The sequence below is a fragment of the Equus quagga genome, chromosome 3 (genome assembly GCF_021613505.1).
Source record: "Equus quagga isolate Etosha38 chromosome 3, UCLA_HA_Equagga_1.0, whole genome shotgun sequence".
NCBI classification, from domain to species: Eukaryota; Metazoa; Chordata; class Mammalia; order Perissodactyla; family Equidae; genus Equus; species Equus quagga.
This window is the reverse complement of record NC_060269.1, coordinates 101255908-101279034: the sequence shown is the minus strand read 5'-3', so window position 1 is coordinate 101279034 and position 23127 is coordinate 101255908. Positions and strand designations below refer to the sequence as shown.

Here is a 23127-nt window from a genome sequence, read left to right as displayed (position 1 = left end):
CACAGGGACTTTAAGCCCTGCTCAGGGAAGGTACCAAAGAATAACAGAGGGTTTGAAATTGTATTTAAATTTTAAGATAGATCCCAGCTGGCTTCTTTCTCCAAGGAAGTTACAGAAATTTCTAGACAATCTGTGGGGAAATGTGATTGGTTCAAATTTCAATCAGCCCAACTTTGAAAACGTAGGTTTACTAAGAAATAATGCAGAAAGATACATCAGCTTATCCTTGTTTTTTTATACGTGGGCAACATCAACTATGAGTTTTGCAAAGTAGAAAATTAAAAAGTTGTTATTATATACTATCATGTTAAAGTAAAAACTGGGTGCTGAAAAACTAAGTAACAATTGTTGCCTTCAGAGATTGAGATTCTAATTCTGCTCCCCATCCCAAAACAATCTTAATTGTTTTCAAGACTCTCCAATTTTCATATAATGAATAAATATATTACACTTTTTTTGAAAAAAATAGCTTGATACTGAAAAATTATAACTATTGAACAAGGTGCTGAGAAATCTCTAGCCTTTATTTCAAAGGGTAAGAAAAAAAATCACATCAATTTCTCCTTGAATTTGACCTTTTAGTTTAGGAATTAAGGATGTAATATTATACTAAGAACCTACTGAAGTTTTCATGATCTTGTGTGTCTTCTGATTTAGAGAAAAGAAGCATTGACTGTTACAAATAAACATAGCATAGAAAAAATTCAATAGAATACAGAAAAATAAGAGATAAGGTAAACAACATTGTGTAAATAAACAATAACAATTCTTCTTCTTTTCCTTTCATTTTTGTTTTATTTTACAGGCAAATATCACATTATTTAAAACAAGTTTACAGAGCTTATATTTATTACGCTTTATAGGACAGAAGGAACTCTAGAGCACAAATGTTTCAAATTAGCTGAAGACATTCAAGCATAAATTACACTCACTGGGATTATTTATAGATATCTGGAAATCAGTTTTGTTATGCCCAAAATTTACATTAAACGAAGATAAATTCCAAATTAAGCCACTTTGCAAAAAGTGAAAGAAAAGTAGGAAGGAAATAATGCATATAGTTACGCTCCCCAATTTTTTTATTCTTTAGTTCTTTCTGTCAAGGTTTTCAAAGTCCATGTGCAGTTATTAATACTATATATACTTATGCATATACATATACGTAATATTAGATGTACTACTAAATGAATAAAAAACTAACCACAAAAGTAAAGAATTTGGAATGCTTGGATTTTTTGTTGCTGTTGAGGAAGCTTAGCCCTGAGATAACGTCTGCCACTAATCTTCCTCTTTTTGCTGAAGACTGGCCCTGAGCTAATATCTGTGCCCATCTTCCTCTACTTTATATGTGGCTTGACACACAGCATGGCTTGACAAGTAGTGTGTAGGTCCACACCCGGGATCTGAACAAGTGAAACCCCGAGCTGCCAAAGCAGAACGTGCAAACTTAACTGCTGTGCCACCAGGCCAGACCCAGGAATGCTTGGATATTCTCAATGTTTCTTAACAACTTGAAGTATCTGTGTGCTCCTACATCATTTCTGTAGATTATAGATTCGTGTAATATTTAAAGAAAAGAAGAAGAAAAAGAAAGAAAACAAAATAAAAAAGATAATAGAGAAAAAAATTCTTCTTGCTCTTTATATCAAGATCTCAATAACCATGTGAACCTCACTATAATCCATCACATGACTCCTTCTCTACTGATCTAAAATTTTTAAAAGGGGAGGAATGATGAGAAGAATGCTTTAACCTCAGATATGCTATGAAAACTCTTGTTAGATCTCAGTTTGTAACTTCAGTGTAGACCCCTTCATTTCCTGCTTGTAGTGTGTGTCAAATTTCTCGTTCAGGGCCACTGTAAAGTAATTCTTCCAGTCTCCCACAATCCCTGTAACAAAGAGAAAAATAGTAAATACAATGTCTTCCAGCCAGAATCATGAAGTTTTTTAATATTCATCACTTTCTTTAATCTAATCAAATTTTATTCTTGCAATCCTCAATTATAGAAATAAATGCATACCATAAACAAAATATGTATTTGAGCTTGCAAAGAAGGATTTGTCCTGATTGTTAAAAAAACAAAAACACAACAAAGCAAATTTCTTTCTCTGATTCTTCCCACATATGGTACTTCACTTAATTTTTCTTCACCAATTTCCTCTGAAATGTTGGATCTTCTAAGATGAGATCCATATTTTACCCACTTCCAAGATATTAAATATCATCTTCATACTGGTACCACCCAAATCCAGACTTATACCTCTATATCCAACTGCCTACATGATATTGCCACCTGGATTCCATACAAGAGTCTCAAATTCAACTAGTTCAAAAACAAATTCATTTTCTTTCTCTCCAAATCATGTTTCCTTTGTGTACTTTTCCATAACCTGGTTAATAGCAACACCAGGTATCCAGGCATAAACTTTGAGGTTGTCCCTCAACCACAGCATCTAACTCTTTCTTCATACTCAGACTTCTTTCATTTCCATTGCCTCCTTCCATTTCTGCGGCCACTGACAGAGAAGCTCCTCAGTATTTCCCACCTGTGCTAATATGGTAGTCTAGCAGGCCCTTCTCTTTTGCTTTCCATCACATCCAACCCTGCCCTGACAGAAGGAAGTCTCTTCGTATTTTAAATTAGTCAGTAGTTCACATCCCTCCTTAGCTCAAGGAGCTCTAAACTTTCCCAGTGAAATTGACCAAAACACAGAAAATGTGTGTCCTGAGATTTGGGTAGAGTCTGAGCATATAGCCGGAAGCAGCCCTTTACACGCATGACAAGTATTTTAAGATCATTGTTTCATCTTAAAAATACATGTGGATATTATGGAAAAGGAGACTGAGATAATCTGAGAAGTAAATAATTAAAATATAACCTGCACGTTAAGTCTCTTTTCAGGGACTCCCTGTTTTGGCCCAGTGACAAATTTGTTATTCCTATTACTTCAAAGATCCCTGACCCTCTCACTGACAACTGGGTTCAAAGAACAAGATTTTCTTTGTCCTATCTCTGCTGTACGTATCAGTACATCTGGATGTCCCAATACTCTGCATCTCCTCCACGCCTTTGGGTTTATAAACAGGCTATATCTCTTCAGACTGTGCCTCCTCCTAATAGAATGTCACCTCATTGTACTTTGATGTTTTGCTAAACAGACCTGTATTTGCAACTAAGTCCTTTGAAACTTAGTCTTTTTTCAACAGGTTTCTTGAGATATAATTGAAATACAAAGAATTGTGCATATTTAATGTGTACAATTTGATAAGTTTGGACTTTGATGCTTAGTCTTGAAAAGTGTCTGCTGGTTGGTCAAGGAAAAGCTAAGTGTTCTAAGCTTGTTTCCTCATCTCAAAACGAGATAACAATGGGAACTTGCTCCTGAGTCTCTGACTAGAATTTAAAGAGAACTAGAATTTTAAAATTGTCTATATTTATATAATGTACATGATGCAGCAGCAAGGCACAGACGCTTAGTAAATGACAGCTAGTAAAGTGTGGTATTAGTGCTGAAGTTGGGGTCACTGCTGGTCATTCTTAATATAATGTGCTGCATATATTAAATAATCAACAAGTAATGGCAATTTATTACTGGTGTTACTAGTAACACTAATGTTTTATGCCTCTCTAGAACTGGTAATTCAATAAAGAAAGTGCTCAAATACGAAACAGCTATGAAGAAAACAAACTGGCTTCACAGGCATGCATAGACCTCAATAGACAATTGCCTACAAGTATTTCAATTTGTGACTTCCTATAACAATAGAGGCAAATAATGTGACTATCTCACCCTTTCTCATGAAGGGAGATATCTTTTGGTTCATGACTTCGTCTGGTAGTATTGTGTAATTGGTAGATGGATTGTTCTTCATCTCCTGGAATGAAGTATGTTGTACAATCTTGTCCACAAGCTCCTCCGATGGCTTCCTTCCCAGAAATTGTATCAATTTTATCACCTCTTTTCTGATATCCTAGGGAGAAAAAGTATTTTGAAGACTCAGTTACTGAAATTGAATACACTACTATTTGGATTTCTAAAAAAAGAGAAAGAGAGAAAGCTTTTCTCCTTTTTTTCCCACTGATATTGAAATTACACATCTCTAAGCATAATTTCCCTCATCCATAAAATGGATACAAAAGATACTTCAAAGATTGTTAGAACACTAAATGGGATGAAGTTTATAAAGTACTCTTTGTAGTCCTTGATACATAGTACATGCTCAATAAATATAATCTATGAATGTGAATATACATGTTCAAAGTCTACAGTTTCTTGTGACACATCAAGTTTGGTGCTGAAAATATGCAGACAGCTTTCATTTTTCTCCTAATTTATTGGTGTAACTAACGAGAAGCAGAGAAATCAGAAAGACAAAAGGTGTGGGAAAGCAAACGCTCACATGGAACATCAGATATATATGAACCATAGCTACAAACCTCCCCATCTGTATGTCACTCCAACAGTGTACCCTATTATCCAGCTAAATCAGTCAGTGCAACTGTTCACAATACCAACCATAATGCTTATCCTGATGTTCAGTTCCCTCTGCACAGAATGCTCTTTTCAAATGCTCTGTTCTACAAATTACGGCTTGTCTGTCAGATTTTAGCTTAAGTATCACCTTCTTTGGGATGATTGCCTTCACTATTCCAATTTGCGTGATATGACCCTATATTTGTCCTCATAGATTTCCATATAAATCTATTGTACCATATCATTATTCTCATAATTTTTACTACATTTGTGTGCCTTCCACAAAGATTATTTCTCTACATATAATTTTTTAATTGTTTATTTAGCTACCACATATGAGTGAAATCATATGCTATTTGTCTTTCTCTGCCTGACTTTTTTTGCTGTCTGATGGTTGCTGTGGGTTTCTCATATATGGCCTTTATTATGTTCAGCCACTTCTTTTCATACCCATTTTACTGAGAGTTTTTATCATAAATGGATGCTCAATCTTGTCAAGTGTTTTCTTTACATCTATTGAGATGATCACATAATTTTTATTCCTCATTTCGTTGATGTGGTATATCACATTGATTGATTTGTGGATGCTGAACCATCCTTGCCTCCCTGGAATAAATCTCACTTGATTGTGGTAGATGATCCTTTTAATGTATTGTTGTAGTTAATTTTCTAATGCTTTGTTGAGAATTGTTGCACTTTTGTTCATCAGTGATATTGGCCAGTAATTTTCCTTTTTTGTATCATTCTTGTCTGGTTTTGACATCAGGATACTGTTAGCCTGGTAAAGTGAGTTACGAAGCATCCTCTCCTCTTCAATTTTTTGGAAAAATTTGCTAAAGATAGGTATTAATCTTATTTCCCTTTAGCATTTATTTTATAATTAAGTGTATACTATCCAATTTTGGTACAGATTTGCAGTTTTCTGATTCCATCTATCTATTTATCATCTTGCTCAAAGCTTTGTATACCTTCACCTTTTTGTTTCAGATAGGAGGACTCCTTTTAACATTTCTGTGAGGCCATTCTAGTGGTGATGAACTCCCTCAGCTTTTCTTTGTCTGGAAATGTCTTTATTTCTCCATATCTGAAAGGTAACTTTACTGGATAGAGTATTCTCAGCTAACAGTTTTTGTGTTTCGAGATTTTAAATACATCTTTCTACTCTCTCCTGGCCTGTAGGGTTTCTGCTGAGAAATCTACTGACAGCCTAACATGTATTCCTTTGTGGATTGTTTTCTTTTTCTCCCTGGCTTCTTTTAATATTATTTCTTTCTCATTGATATATCACAGTTTTGTTATCATGTGTCTTGGAGAAGGTATTTTTGCATTGAGATAACTGAGTGTTCTATCACCTTCATGGATTTGTATACCCAGTTCCTTCCCCAGGTTTGGGAGTTTTTCAGCTATTATTTCTTTAGATAAGCTCTATGCTCCCTTCTCTCTCTCTTCTCCTTCTGAGACACCCAGTACCATTATGTTGCCCTTTCTAATAGAGTCAGATGTTTCATAGAATTTCTACATTTTTTTAGTCTTAGTTCTCTCTCCTCTTCTACCTACATCATTTCCAGGTTTCTATCTCTGAGCTTGCTAATTCTCTTTTCCATATGGTCTGCTCCATTTCTAATGCTTTCTAATGCATTCTTTATCTCATTTATTGAGTTCTTCAGTTCCAAAATTTGTTTGGTACTGTTTTAAAGCTTCAATTTCTTTGGCAAAGTATTTCTTCTATTCATTGATTTTATTCCTGAGCTCATTGAACAGCATTTCTCAGTTTTCTTATAGCTTGTTGAGCTTCCTCATGATAGTTATTTTGAATTCTTCATGAGGTAGATCACAATCTTCCATGATTTTCTGTTTGGTTTCTAGATAATTGTTTTCTTTCTGTAATGCCATCATACTGTGGCTTTTTGTATCTCTTGCTGAGTCATTCCTCTACAGGCACATTTGCTGTAGAAGACACATCTTGTTATTTAGATATCACTTTCTTTTGATTCAAACTTTTCAACTGCTTGGAGATTAGAAGTCTTTCATTTGTTTTTCAGTAGCTGATGCTAGAGTGCTGATTTTCGGTTTCTCTTACCTCAGCTGCCTCTGGCTATGTTTAAGGATGTGCATATTCCACCCTCTGAAGCCTCTATTTAGGGTGTCACCAGCACTCTCCTTGTGGACGCCTGCACTTCTGTAGGTTGCTGACACCTTGCTCTTCTGGTGTTGTCGTGGGTGCTGGTTTTGCTGCTGAGGCTCAGGGATAGCTAATGCCTCAGCACCATCCAGTATCACATGGATAGGAAACTCCACCACTGTGGGAGGAATAGGAAATGATGGGGAGGAAGCCTGGTGCACAGGGCACCAGTTCAGCTTTTGCTTGTTGTCTCCTGGTCACAGGTGCAGCTGCCATTGGGATGTAGAAGTCCTATGTGCACCAGGCTCTGAGACAGCACCAGGGCTGTGATCACAGGGCTCCACCTCCACTGTTTATCCACTTCCTACTGCAGATGTCTCCCCCGCTGGCTACCTGGAACCACACACACGCCTCTGCTGCTGCTCACTGAGTTCCATGGCACTGGAGGTTGTTTGCTCCACAGTGGCCAAGGATACAGAATCCCGGGTCTGCCTCTGCTGTTCCCCCATTTAGCCTCCTCTCTCTATGTGTTCCAATTGACCCGCCTTTGTATGGACCAATGTGTGGATATTTCTGATATCCTAGGGTGTTGGGCAATGTAGCCTTTGTTGGGTTATGGATGTTTTACTGTAGATTGAAGGAGAAAGACAAAAGGATCCTCTCACACCATCATGATGTTGATGGTCCTCCTACACACAATGTTAATATGTCTGATTGTCTTTCTAGTTGATACATTGTAGAAACAAGAGAAAATTAATTTATTCATTCCTAGGCTCTTTATTAATCCAACTCTAGAGGGAACCTAAACGTGACCATTATTGACCAAAATAGGGAGTAAATGGACATGGACAATGTGAGGGAGTGAGATGGTTAAATTAACTAATAAATTTTGCTTCTGTGCCTTTTAAATTTACTGTCATCAATATTCCAGTTACAGAACACAATGTTAGATAATATAATAAATTACAGATTGTGACTGCTTCTCATTCAAATTTGTCCAGTGATAAATTCTATAAATAAATTATAATTTAATCTCTAAAATATAATTAATGATTTTAAATATATCTTCATCAAAACAATTCTAAAATTACTGCAACATGAATTTAAATAATTGTGCAAAAGTGTAAACAAGACATGGATATTGACTGCGTTCTTGGTGCCAATAAAGAATGAGAATAGAGAGGATGTTTCTCATCTTTTAATGAAGAGAACCAATATTTTGCCTATCTTTTAAAAAATTACTTGATATGTGTAAATATGTGCTTTAAAGAATAAAAATGAATAGAGCACCCATTACCCACTAGCCACCTTGTGGGAAAAAACATTCAAATTTTGTTGAGTTCTTCCACTGGCAAGTTTCTAACTGCATTCCTTTCATTCGCCATCCCCATTTCCACAAACAACAACAACATTAACAACAACAAAAAACACACTTCTACCCTGAAATTGATCTAATCAATTCTGTGCTTTACTTTTTAGTTTTCAAACTTATGTTTATATCCTTAGACAAGATATGGTTTGGTTTTACCCAAATGATGTATATTTGAAGTTTATTCATTTTCTCTGGAATAGAATATTTAAATGTAGGACAAGAATACATCCTGTACTGATTCTTGATTCTATTTATATTTGGGTTGTTTCCAGTTTTTATGGTTATGGAGAATGCTGCTATGAAGACTGTTGTATGTATAATCTAATGTATACAAGCCAGAGTTTCTCAAGAGTAGATATTTACTAGTGGAATTTCTGGGTCTGAAGTTATGTGTATGTTTGCCCCTCCTAGATAATTACAAGTTGTTTCCATAGTATTTGTACCTTTTTATTTTCCTATCAGCAGTGTGTTACTTCTCGCTGATCCACATCCAGACTAACACTTATTATAGTCAGACTTTTTAATTGTTGTCAATCTGCTGGGTGTGAAATGGTGTCTCATAGTGGTTTTTATTTTGAATGACCCTGATTACTAATGAAGCTAAAGAAAAACTAGATTATGAGGAAATTTTGAGGACATCATATGTTTGCATATTGCTGTTCCAGCATTCTCTTTACTCTCTTCTTCTGGAAGTTTGAGTTGGTATATGTGGGACCTTATCACTTTATCCTACATATCCATTAATCTCTTATCAAAGTAGTCTATCTCGTGTGGTTCATTCTATGGAATTTCCTCAGCTCCATCTTCTACTTGACTAATTCACTATTTAGCCATGTCTTATTTGTTATGTAAACCATCTCTTGATTTTCTAATTTTAATTTTGTTATTATTTTAGAAATTCTATTTTGCTAATTTTTTCAAATCTGCCTAGATAATTTCAATAAGATCTTATTTCTTTGTAAAATTTTTAATTTCTTCTTTCTTTTCGCTTTTACACTTAACATGTTAAGCATAGTTATTTTATAGACCTTCTCTGATAATTCCAACATCCATGAGTTTGGAGTCCAATTGACTCTTCTTTCCCATTCTGATTCCCAGTTTGTATGTGTCTATGTGTGTGTGTGTGTTTGTTGTTATATTTTATTAGTTTTATGAACTCAAGTTCTTTCAAATTTTATCTTTGGTAATTTTTTGAGACGGGTTGAAAATGTATTTATTCACAGGAAGAGTTTTATTTATCATCTTCAAATCTGTGCTAAAGTATCTGGACTATTGGAACGTTTGGAGGTGGCTTTATCATTTCTTTAAAGGCAGATTTTTGGATCTAGAATATCTTCAAATGATACCACTTTAGAAGTTAGTAAGTTGCCCATTTGTTTTTAGTTTCTTACCTTCTGCATGTCTTCATAGAAAAGAAACAGCACATGTGGATTCTTTCTCTTTTCCCACCAAGATTTTGCATGTTTATACCAGGAACCATAAGGAACTAAAATTAGAGATAAAAACAATGGAAAATGCATAATATCATCTTTATACAGCTTGAAAATGAGTGTTCACATAACAGTAGAAAAAATACATAGAAATAAATAATCATAGAATGAAAACTAGGTATTACCCACATGTTTAAGCAAATTTCTCTGCAGCAAGAGAGGCAAATTATTTTAAATAATCCATATACAGGAACATATTCTCAACTTTCATTATTGTGACATGGTTTATGACACAGAGAAAAAGTGAAGGAAGTCCCCTTATCATCAATTTGATTTAGGGTTCATGTTTGAAACTGATGTGTGTGTGTGTGTGTGTGTGTGTGTGTGTGAAATCTATCAACATTCCTACAATCAGAATTCAATCTGTCTCATATTTACCATCTACAAACCAGCTTTGGCAACTGAGCTATAGCTAGTAACTATACAGTTTTTTATTACACTACTTGCAGTTTAGATGGTAAGGAGTGTTCTTCTAGGGACCTTTAGTGTCATTCTGACTCTAAAAAAGTTAAAAGATTTTGGAGATAATGTGATATGACTAAATGCTGTCTCTTCCTTTCTCTTGCCTTATCTTCTCTCACGTATATGCAAGTGTTCCACCCAATAAAAAGCTGACAAAATAATATAGTAACGTGTAAGTCAAAGTATTCTGCTTTGTATTAAATCATTGCATATCTCTTCTATTCTTTGTCCTTATTGACAATTATCTTTACAGAAAAAGTTATATAATAATATTTATATGGTCTTATTCATCCATTTTGTAGAGGTGCAACATTATCTTTCTCTGTCTTACAATGTGGGTTTTGATGATCTTGAGGCAAGTATTTTATTCTTGATGCTTTAGCATAAGTTTTTCCAACATGTAGCAACAAACATAAAGTACATACGTCCTACTTTTGTTTAGTTAACGTCATCTACTATGGATATAGAAATGGCATTATTATCAGTTTTCTTTACAATTATTACTGCAGGAGCAGAATGGCCTTCTTTAGCTAATAGTAAACTCTCCTGAACACTTTCTTCCTCAAATCTAAATACTCAGTTGCTTTAGTCTGGAGCTAAATACAAAAGGGCAACATTTCCCAGAATTTCTGCTCAAGTAACTCTATACTGTTCTGAAAACTCCAGTTGACTCATTCAGACTGCACACTGGGTAGAATGAGTAAGTCCTTGTTAGATATTCAGACTTTGTGAATTCTGGTCCCATGTAGCACCTAAAATTTTTCACGGAAACAAATAGGCATTGTCTCTTCTTTATTCCCTATCCCTTTGTTCAATGGAGTTGTAATAACATGCTGCAAAATACTTTTCCAATAAAAAGAGATAAGAGAATGAATTGGACACTGAGTTTCAGTCTTAGAGAAGAAAGTTGTTACTTCCACTTCTCAAACACACTTATGTATTTATTTGTAGGCACTGAACTAGAGTGTCCGGGTTTTGCCATTTGCCATACACAGCTGGAAATCTTATGCTTGCCATAAAGTTTAAGGGCTTCCAGACCTTCTGTGTTTTAATTAAGGAACAGGGAAGAAATTAGACTAGGATAGACAATAAAAAGTTTTGCTCAGAGATACCATTTGTCTTGTATCATTTACCTTGAAAGAATTTAGAGAAAATAAGCTGTTCTTACCTTCTCCATCCATGAATTTCTCCACAAACTCTTGAAAAGATCCAGGATGTGGATGCCCAGCTACCATTAGAAAGAAATAATAAAAAGAAACAACCACGTCCTTGGCATTCCGGCAAAGATAGATCATCTAAGAGGATGAAATCATATATTAAACCACCTGATTTTTTTCAAACATTGTCTCATCAAGAATTAAAAAGGAAGAATTTATGTTTTCAACTATAAAAATAATGCTTATGTATTGTAGATATTGTATAAAATATATAAAATTATAAAGAAAAAACACTTCAATAACCTGAAGTGACAGCATCTCCTGTATTGTTGTTCAATGTTAGTTATCACTTTTCATTTTAATGCTATTTGCACTGATAAAAGCTCACTTAAATGTCACAAATTCCATTGCTATAAATTGAGCCAGATTGATTATTATCCCCAATTTATAACTGAAGAAACTAAACTGAAGCTGAGTCAGAATATGTCATTGAGAATAACTCAATGAGAGCAAATGATTTGATAAATCATTCAGTCAACAATAAAGTCCCCCAGTGTTTAGCCTATACCACCATTCTGCATACTAAAGGAAAAAAAGTCCTATTGTTTCTTCACTTCCAATCTTCAAGAAAAGTTTTCCTGAGGGTCTATTCAAAAGCACATAGATCTCAGTAAAAACACAATATTCACCAATACCTTGCTGTGTTTCCGTTTTACATACAGAGGAAACACCAATAAATTAGTAATCAGGAAGCCTTGATTTTAGTTGGTAATTCTATTACTACAAAGTGCTATCATCTTAAAAAGTAGCACTCCTTTTGGACTTACATTTTTTTACCCACTAAACAATTGAGTTGGGTCAGATTATGGTCTCCACTAGGTCTGGTAGTCAATGTTGCAAGAAAAGATCTGCAAAAGTAAACTCCAGTATCCCAGTGGTCTTCCCTTCCACCCACGGGAACCAGAGCAATGCCATCAGAGAAGGCTGCTCTTGGTTCTCCACTGTTTACTGGATATGACCAGGCTCACTCATTTGTCTTACTCAAATCTCTACAGTTTCAAACAATTTTAAAGAAATCTTCTAGTTTATTCTAAAAACTATGGCTCTCGTTTCTAAGATCCCACTATAAAAACTTTTAATTATTACAGAATGAAAGTGATATTTCTATTCTTTTCAAAACTATCATTAGTCATATCAAACTTTTCCAATCTTCCATACAGCTCTCCCTTGTTCTTTTTGCCTATTAGCTGAATGGAATTCTTTGCTAATATATTCATGAATTTACTTCAGAATTTTCACTCTTTGCCCTTCTTCATGCTATTCTTTCTGATTTGAATATTCTCTACATCTCAAAATTCTATCCATTTTTAAGGCTTTAACTCCCGGTCTTCCATGAAGATTTCTATTCTTCCAGTTGGGTAGGTAGCAAAAGTAATCTCTCTTCCCCTAAATTCCCATTAGTTTATCTAATCTCCATTTTGACAGATCCTGTTATATACCCTCAAACTTTTTACAACACACACTCTTCCTGCCTTGGAGGAAAATCTAGGTCTTCCCTGAAGATATGACTTTTCCTGCAAGTCTCTCAAGTCAGTTCCTAGTTTACCCACAATTCATTTGGAATCATAATTCATCTTAAAATCTGACACTTGAAAGACCATCGTGCCTGTGATACTCAATCTATAGCTCTCCCAGATGAATTTCTAAGTTTTGGTTATTCCCTTGCTTTAATAGAAGATTTGAACACTTGCCTCATAGTATTACTCTCCATTCTAAATCCTGTCATCATCTTTTGTAATTTTGGTATCCATATGTATGATCCATCTGATTCTCTAGGTTCTTGTATTCATTGATTATTACTTCTGTTTGGTTTCAGTCAACCACTGTTATAATCAAATTGTGAATCTTGTCAGTACTCTAAAGGTTTCACTTTTGAAGCCTTATCCTGGAGCATCATGTTTTCTTCTAAGAAAGTCTTGCTCCTCTCTTCTTCCTTATCAATTATTTCCGATAGACTTCTGCTGCAAGCACTCCAAGACCTCAAATCACTTAGCCTCAATTGTTTCTCATCTATTAGCCTATTTCTTTTTTTTTTTTTCCACTTTCTTCTTTTTTATCACTTATAGTTTCTGGTCCCCCACTCCAAACATACTTTTACTAATAGTCCCAATCCGTCTGTCTTCTTCTCCCTCAGTGAATCACCTTGGAAATACTCAGGACATGAATCCATCTATTTGCCTACTCTTTGATGAACTCTGAGATGATAATCAGTTTTGTGAAGACTGAGACTACGTAATTGTATAGTATCTATTTTCATTTGAGAAGCAAATTGGTAACATCAAGACTACACCCAAATTTCCAAAGGAAATAAAGTGACTTGGTTCAATCTCTTGAAAAAATGGTAATGACACATATCTTGAATAATACATAAATGGTATTTACTAATGAGTAAATGGTATTTATTTTATGTATGGAATGCCTTCATCAGGATGCATGTGATCTATCTAGCATTTTGTATGATAAAAGCAAACAAATAAGAAACATTGGAATCTTCAGAATTTTGGACCGTGGATCTCCAGAAAATGTCAAATACATCATGTAACATCAGAGTACAAAATGAAAATGATTCATGACTGTGATAAATCCTCTTTTTTGTTAATAATGGATGCATATAGTACTTTAATATCTCATGGATATAGTATGGGTCATGATGTGTCCTAAAAATGCTAGAAAGGTCTTGAGGAACAGCATCATTGCCTGGGGTTACATATATCATTCTTTCTAAAAAGAAAACTGATCATGTCAATCACCAGCTTAATATGTCTCTAACTCCTCATTATCATCAAAGAGAGTCCAAACTTCTTAACTTGGCTACAATGTCGGTTGTAATCAAACCCAGCTTCTCTCCCTGCACTCATCCAGCTAATATGTACACTTAAGCTCCCATCTAAACTGAACTGGTTTCAGATCCCTCTTGGAATCGCATCTGAGATTATATAGACTAACTCCTACTCATCCTTCAAAAATCAGCTGAGACGTTACTTACTTCTGGATGCCTTCCCTGCCCTTAATGTCTGGGCTAGAATTCTTCTTCCTTAACCTATGGCACCTCATGCATTGTCCATTTATTTGCCCCTTTCCCCAAGTGGACCATATGTCCATGAAGACAAGGAATGCATGTGTCTTGTTAATTGTTACATTGCTGGCACATGAAAGGCATTTAGTAAATAATTATTATGAGATATTTGGTTGATCCTGTCTAGTTCATTTACATTCCTCATACTGCCAAGCACAATAGTTGGCAAAAAGAGTACATTCAGTATAATCAGTAACAGCAACAAATACAAAACTAGCTACTATTTATTGAGTGTTTACAATATGATAGGCACTATATTAAGCATGTTACAAGCATTATCTCATTTAACTCTTATAACAAGGTGAGGAAGCTGTTATTAACATCCTTCTTTTATAGATAAGGAAACTGCAGCTTAGAAAGTTTACTTGTTTTTCCAGAATTACACCTAGAGTTGGAATTGAAATTTAGACTCTGACTATGCTATAATCCACATTTATTAAATGTCTATAGATTCAATGAAAGAATAAATTAAAAAGTGTGTATAAGACTCAGTTAAGATGCTTTCTTGACTTGAAGATTCTAAAATTTCTTTGAGTTGGATGAAGTTCTAATAATACTTGACTCTGGTTACCTTACAGTTCTTTTCCCAAAATGAGGCTGGAAGAAGGTCGGCTGACAGATGAGTCTTCACTATTCTAGGAGACGCCATCTGTTTCAGTTGTTTTATTCCTGATTTTTAAAAAATTAAAGGTTATACAACTGAAAATTATAAATATTTGTACGGATTTTATAGATATGTTAAAAATAAAAGTCAATTTAAAATTCTGTATTGCATTCATAATAATAATAATACATATTCTCTGACAGAAGTTTAGATAGAGAAAATTACACAGAAAAAATAAGATCAAATAAGATTTCACCACTTTGGAAAAATCATTATTAACATCTTGGGAAGCAACTTTCTATATAAAAATACCTAGATAACCAGAATCACAGCCATCCAAATACCACACACACTGATGAAATTTTTAATATCGCCTAATTGCCCTTTTTCTTAATATATTATACTGAAACCTCATTGTCAAGAAACAAGACATTCTAAAATTTTTAATAATCATAGTGTTACTATATCACATTAAACAACTCTTCTGTTGATTAACATTTATATTGTTTCAAATTTTTCACAAAATTAAAAGAATCTGTGACAAATATCCTTTTGTATATATCCTTGAACATTTCATGGATATTTTCCCAGTTTTTAAAGTATTATCACATTCAGCTCACAGAGAAATAAATGGTCACATATTACTAGGCTCTGCTGAAGGCATATAAATGCTACCTTATTCACTGTATTCCAGACGCATCCTACACCATAAACTCTGTCAAGATTTAAACTTAAATTTACATGCCTTCTTGTGTAGAAGGCATAATACTAATTGCCACTCTTGCTTACAGTCTCTTTCACCGTCCACATCCACACCTTAAAATATGCATACAGCTTTTACAATCAACTTAAACATTACCATTCATTACGTCATCTTTTCTGCATTCCAAGTAAGGTACTCGATTAAAAATGGCATCTTCTTTGCACTTCTCCACATCACCCTCTTTATAGATCATGTCTACGATTTCACTAACCCAGGTTGTGCCTGTAAAAGTTAAACAAACCTGAGTCTCCCATTGACCACGCAGGGTTGATGACAGGAATGATGGATTTACCACTGGAGAAAGTAGGAAAGTACCAATGCAATATTACTTGAAGATGTCAGAATAACCAAAGGACTCAAAAAATATTTCCTCTAATATTTAATCTTACAGAACCAAAAAATAATATCCATAAATAAAGGTGAATATTGTAGTAAGATACACCTGTGGTAGGAGTCCAAGTTTGTCCATGATGAATTATGAGAATGTGCAAGCTGATAACAGTTTTGGTTCTATATTTTTACACCTAAAAAGTAAGGAGACTTGAATAATAGATGATAGACTCAAGCATGCTTTAAACTACAAACTTTACTGACAGCTCTTACACCTCAATTTGAGACCTAGTTTAGAGGATATAGAAAAGAATAAATGTGATCAAATTACAGGCATAAATTCACCAGTTTTGTGAGGTCAAGAATGATTCTACCAGGCAGAAAAACTGTCTTTTTTATTTATCAAAGGTCAGATACTTAAGAACAGTATAGTGGTGAGGAAAAGAATTGAAAATAGATTATAAAGTGTAAATCAAAGAATCTACTTGAAGAAATGGGTGAGGATGAAGCTATAGACACAAGCAGAGGGCAAGCATCAAATGCCTTGTATGTTCATACTAAAAAGTGCCAGTTGCTTTCTAAAATTTTTGGAAAGACATTAACATACAGTAGGCAAAAGTGCAAGATTATCAGGGTTATGTTTGGAATGATTTTTCTTGTGTAAGAGTAAATAAAACAATGGAGTGAAGGGTCCGTAAGAAAAGAGACAAGTCACTTGTAAGTGACTGATTGTGAGACATATTTATGAGACTAAATGGGCAAAACATTTTGATTGATTGAATATAGGAAATGAAGAAGCAAGAGGAATTGAATCTGGAGTAGCTCTAAAGTTTCCTCTTCAGATGACTGGTATCGTGCTGACATTGACCCAGAAAGAGAAGAGAAATTGAGGAACAGCTTCAGAGTCAGACTAGTCAAAGACATATTGACAAATTTAAATGTTAGATGGAACAACCAGATAGAGTAGTTTGGATTGGACCTTCTAATTTCTAAAAGTCTATGATTTAAGATTCCAGAACTTTGATAAACAGTTGAGCTAATCTCAGGAATAAAAAATGTTGCTTAAAAATGGAGTTTGCGGGATGGACTTGAAGAAGTGGAACTAGTTAGCAGAAAAGAGTTTTTTAAATCTGTGAAAATTGCTTATACTCTGTCTACACAGCAATCACAATAGTGACATAAGGTAAAAAGAGTTGGCAGTTTCAAATTTTAATTATGCATCTATATTCATCCAACTATATTACATAATTTTCCAAAGTGGCCGACAATACCCATTTTTCAATGTGCTGCTCAAGATATAGGTACAGATTTTGATCTTAGAATAGAGCTATACCACATCACTTTTTCTATGTCTATATATGTCTTTATTCAATGTGAACAATGAATGAGGAAGAAGCAAACAGCTTAACATTTACCATTCAAGGTGGGTTTGTCATTTTTAGATGAAAAAGGAACAAATTTGACATAACAAAGAGACCTACCAGATTTGGGATAGGTGGCAATGACAATGTCATCTGGTCTTGCCTCGAATGCCTCCACATCATCCCAAAATTTAATAAAATCTTTATACATTAGAATTCCATGGACTCTGCCAAAGTATGCAGAATGGTCAAGTTTGGAGGAATCCATCACAGAGTTGCACACTGAAAAAAAAAATGCATGTTTTCCACTCTGTATGTACTTTTAAATATTTTAACATTAATAATAGCTTTCTATATTGAGGTTCTCTTGGGTGTCTAGCGTTTCTTTTTCTTGCGCATTTGGGGTAAAGGTATATTAAAGAAGTATCTATCATAGTCCTCTTGCTTTTAGGGTTTCTTTTCTTATTAAGGAGATAAGTCTAACATATAAAAGAATAAGAACGTACAAGGCACTATAAACTAAGATGTCTAAAAGTATGTACAAATGTGTGATACATTTATACAATCATATTTATACATAATATTTATACTTAATAAAATCTACGATTAATGAAAACAACAGAGCCTTCAATTTTTTTGTCAAAATTGATGGGGCACATAAAAAGACTAAAAGGTTCAGAAATATAACACTACTTGGACAAATAACCACTTTCATTAATTATGTATACATTAAATAACAATAAAGACTGATGGTCACATTTGATAGCTATTGCCAGATCTCAAAGTCAGAGCTTCCTTAGTCCTTGAATACGTTTCATTAAGCGAAAAACTTCAAATGCTTGGAAAGTGTATTTAAAAGAGGATGAAATTCATGACATTGTAATGGATGTATCTAAGATATGGATCCTTGAGAGTACAGAAGATTCTTCTCTGACCTCTGACATTTCCTTTACTTTTCTCTCTCACTGGATCAGTAAATTAGTGGAGTGACTTGTCTGAAAATTATAAGGTTAAACAAGGTGGTTATCATTTGATAATTGAAATCCTGATCCCATGACACGCTATTTCATGTTCAGGATTAGTCATAGAATTTTTAATTAAGCAAGTTTCCTTTAATGGCTTTCAACTTCTTTCACTATCTTTTTTTCCCCAAATTTACCCCACTCTGAGTTTGTGATATGGCATCTCAACAAACTTTGTCCTTCTTTGATATTAGCCTTTCTAGATCTCCCTTTTATTCACCCTTGCCCAAAAAGCTACAACTTGTTGTACACTCATACATTTGTGACTGCTGTAGTTTTTATTGTCTTTTTCAGAGGGTTTGTATTATAACAGGAGCCTCTTGGAGGCAACAGTTCTTTTAGCCATCTAATGTGTTTCCTTTAATACAGACAATCCTGATCGCTGAGAGAGGCACTGAGGAGAGGAAATGAAATTAATAGATACTGTAACAAATTAGTAGAATTAAATTAGTATTAAATTAGATTAAGTTAAATTAAATTTGAATTAGCAGAATGAAATTAGTAGATACTGTAACCCAAAAGAAGAAACATCTGATGGCAAAATTTTAGTAAGATAAGAGTCCTACAAATCAAACTAAATACTTGGACCCTTGGCTTATCCTGAAGGCTTCTTCTGATAGTGTTTTCCTCACTGCATTCCTAGGCTGCACATTATAGATGAAAACCTTCGCATGTTGCCTTCTGACTCTCCCTCGCCAACATGTGGCACTCAATCCCATTGATTCCATCTTCATTATTGTCCTCTTTTCTATGTTTATGGTCACTGTCCTAGCTCAGAACCTTTCCAATTGCTGATTGAATATGAAAATAGTGTTCCAATTTGCCTTCCTGTAAAAAGTGCATTTCTCCTCTTTCTACAACCATCAGAAGAAGGGAAAAGGATGTTATTTACTAAGAACTTCCTTTGTGCCAGACTGGAAAAGTTTTATTTTAAAATCTTATTTATATGTAATAAAATTCTGTGAAAAGCAGACATCTTTAACAATTAGGTTAACTTTGTCCTGCCCCAGATTCCTTGATGATAGAAACCATATTTATCCTACTCAAGGAAAGATAAATATGCACAAATTTATGCATACATGTAAACACGTACATATAAATATCCTTATTTTTGACAGATAATTGTTGAAAACTTTAAACAGTATAGAGAAAATGAAAGTGCGTCTTTATTCTAATCTCAAGAGATAATCACTCCTAACAGTATTGCATTTATGCTTCCAAATATTTAAATGTATATAAAATCTATATGCTTATGTATATAATTTAATTTTTATTATATTTTTCATTCATTTTGTCTCTATTTTTTCACTGAACTATATAACGTGAACATTTTTTGGTGTTGATACATAAATTCTGTCTTTATTCTTATAAATGACACATAGCAGTCTATAGTATGGGCAGAACATAGATGATATAATTCTTTATTGATGGAAATTCTTGTTTTCTCCAATATTTTGATGTAAGTAGCACTGCGATGAGTGTCTTTGAGGATATGTGTTTTCACACTTATCCTTGCAATGACAATAGAATTGCCAAAATAAAAGACATGCACATATAAGATACTGATAAATTTTTTTTAAAAAATTACTGAAGATTGTACCAATTTCCACAGTATATGAAATTGCCTGTATTCTCACATTCTCACCAGGGCTGGAAATTGTTTAATATAATCTTTCATAATTAAAAGTATATTTTTTTGATCTGTATTTCATAGATATTTTATAATTTCTCATATTTTCATATTTCTAAGTTATCAGTTATTTTAGTCCTTTTGATTCATTTTTCCCACCAGGAGTGTTGCTTTCTCCTAACAGATTTATAGCTAGTAATTTATTGCTGATTTATATACTGATGATATCTGTAGATTTTCTGTGTTATATTGACAGTTATCTTTTGAATTCTTTAATGGTAGTGTATAAAAGTTTATTGTTCATGTAATCAAACGTGTCAAATTTTTGTATTATGGTTGCTATGGTTAACTAACATTTAAATGTGCTCATATAATGAGAAATACATATGTGTTAAAAATGATACATTCATATTAAATTAGATGGTTAATATGTACGTAGCAGAGAATATAGTTATTAAGACTGTGGGCTCTACAGTAGGCCCTCTTGGTTTAAATCTTAGCTCTGCTATTCAAAGTCGTGTGATCTTGGCAAATTACTTTAGCTCTACTGTGTCCCATTTTCTCATCTACTAACTGAGGATGAGAATAATTATAATTCTTACAAAAAACAGTTATCAGGACTTAAATGAGAGGATAAGCCTGGCAATTATAAATGCTTAATAAGTGTAAGCTTATCTTGTTATTATGCCAAGTCTGTATGATAATGCAGAGGAGCCAGTCACTTTAAAGTCACTCAGTAACAGGACACATTACATGGCACTATCTCTGTTCAAAGCAGGGAAATATTTGTCCTCAAAAATTCTGAAAAGTGAGTTTCATATATATAAAATTATCTGGAGAAACTTATAGTCAATAATCTGTTTTCTCACTGGAGAGGATAAAATCTATACATGTCCAATCTGACTTTTGCTCCTGTTTGTTTGCTTCTCTAAAGTTCTCTGGGACAACCCAGCACGACATTCATTTCCTTTTGGTCCCAGATTGCACACCAGAAATGAGACACAATGAAAGAATTTTCATTTGTTTGTTTTTAACAAAAGAATGGTTTAACATGTGTTTTGGAAACCACAGACTAACACTAGTCATGGATGCTCTTAGTGAAAGGAAAAAGAATCTCAGTCCTTAAGAACAAGCTCAACTCTTTCCAAACCTCCCTCTCAGGTATATCAGATGTAATCTCATCAAAATTATGAGATTTCGATTAGAAATTAGTCTTGTTAATAAATCAGCTTGTTCCCCAAACCTTCCCCTTGCTCTTGGAAAATAGATCTTTCAAGAGAAGCAATCTGTATGAAAGACATCGCTTGCTCTGCCTACTGATTTGTTTATTCACATGAACAACTTTTCTTGATGTTCTGCCAAGTTTGTAAGAATTGGCTTATTGTCAGTTGGGAGTAGTCGATTTACCATGGAACATTTGGTGGACTATTGACTGCCTCTTCATGTTCAAATTTGGTCTCAGAGTTAAACTACGTGACATATAATGAAATCCCTTTCTTTGTTTAACTTCTTTTGGTAAATTATCTCACATCACAACGTACAGATTTAGCCTCTAGCTGCTCTCTTCTTTCTCAAAAGCAACAGCAGAAATTGTTAATTTAATTTCCTGACTCAGTATGTGGGTTACTGTTGTCTAGAAACACCAACAAAAAGCTGTTAAAACTGTGATTCATAAATTCAACTGAATTAAATTTTTTATTCCTTTTTTCCTCCTCATTTCTTCTTTCCTTCCTATTTTTTTCTCCCTTTCTAAATTCTCTCCCAGACCATCCTCAATTTTGTATACATCCAGTAAATACCCTCTATGTTAGGGCCGACCTCGTTCCCAGGCTTAAACGCTGAGATACCACAGTGAGTACAGATGCAAAGAGCTCATTGAGTCCTCACTGTCTTGGACTGACCTGGATTTGGATAAAGTGGCTGAAAGCTGAGAATATCCTTTGTGCATCATTCTATCCAAGGCCTCAGCACTGTATCACAAAGTAGATGCTCACAAATACTCATTAAATTTAATTGTTAAATCAAATCTCTCTGAGCTCTCTAGTTTCTACTACAGACTCTTTGATAAATAGGTACTATCTTGCTAATGACCTCCCTATCAATGATTTACCAAGGACTTGGATTTTGCTCTTATTGACGTGATATCTCTCATGCAAAAGTTCCAGTAAAAAATCGCAAGGCCCCTGAGGATAACAGACTGCTTCTGACATATTTCACAAAAGTGAACACAAGCCTAGAAGCCAGTCTCCACTCTTTCTACCCTGCTTGCTTTGTTTCCTCATCAGTAAAATGGAGATCCTATTCAGCATGCAGGACTTACAAGCAACTATGATACTGTAGTTTGATGTTAAAACTCTTTAAACAGCAAAGCACTATACATATGCAAGGTATTATTTTAATGACAAACAAGTGATTTAAAAAGGCTTTAAGGTGCCAGCCAGGTGGCATAGCAGTTAACTTCATGTGCCCTGCTTTGGTGGCCCAGAGTGCATCAGTTAGGGTCCCTACGTGGACCTACATACTGCTTATCAAGCCATGCTGTGGTAGGTGTCCCACATATAAAATAGAGGAAGATGGGCACAGACGTTAGTTCAGGGAAAGTCTTCCTCAGCAAAGAGAGGAAGATTGGCGGCAGATGTTAACTCAGGGCTAATCTTCATCAAAAAAAATAATAAAAGGCTTTAAATGTATTACATTATTAAGTAACCAAAGTTACAAAAGTATTGATAAACACTTTATTCTCTATTTCCTTTTGTAACAGCCTTATGATATAAAATTTGCATTCTATATTTCATTTATCTATAATTTAAACATTAATATCAACAATAATGATAAAAATACAACCTGTCTGGATGATCCTATGAAAGAAACTGCGTGATCCAGTTTAGTTTTCTTCAAATTCCCACTCAGGTTGTAAACTGCAAAAAAAATATAAGAACCACTCGTGCATTTGGAATGTTTCTGGAGAGCTTTTATTCAGAATGCCAGAGAAGGAGGTGGAGATAAATTTGAGGGGTTTGGCTTTCTGGAGCATGTGACGCAATGGAGTAAAATAAACATGGATACACACCTGCAGATACGTTTAGCCAGAGAGTCATGCTCTTTCATACAGAGATGTAGAAAGCCTCTGCTGTAATTTTTCATTTTTGGCTCATAGTCAAATTCTGAAATTTGCCAATAGCTATCAGTGTGTTGAAAAG

General features: G+C 34.3%; 1 protein-coding gene across 1 annotated transcript; it reads right to left on the bottom strand.

The window, feature by feature from the left end:
* Positions 1–1350: 1350 nt before the first annotated feature.
* On the bottom strand, positions 1351–22896 carry LOC124237592 (sulfotransferase 1E1-like). Its single transcript, XM_046657432.1, has 8 exons — positions 22772–22896; positions 17396–17557; positions 15681–15806; positions 14789–14886; positions 11093–11219; positions 9364–9458; positions 3795–3975; positions 1351–1891 (listed from the first exon to the last, which is right to left on the bottom strand). The coding sequence occupies exons 2-8, from the start codon at positions 17541–17543 to the stop codon at positions 1779–1781; spliced, it is 888 nt and encodes a 295-aa protein (XP_046513388.1). The 5' UTR covers positions 17544–17557; positions 22772–22896; the 3' UTR covers positions 1351–1778.
* Between the last annotated feature and the right edge of the window lie 231 nt (positions 22897–23127).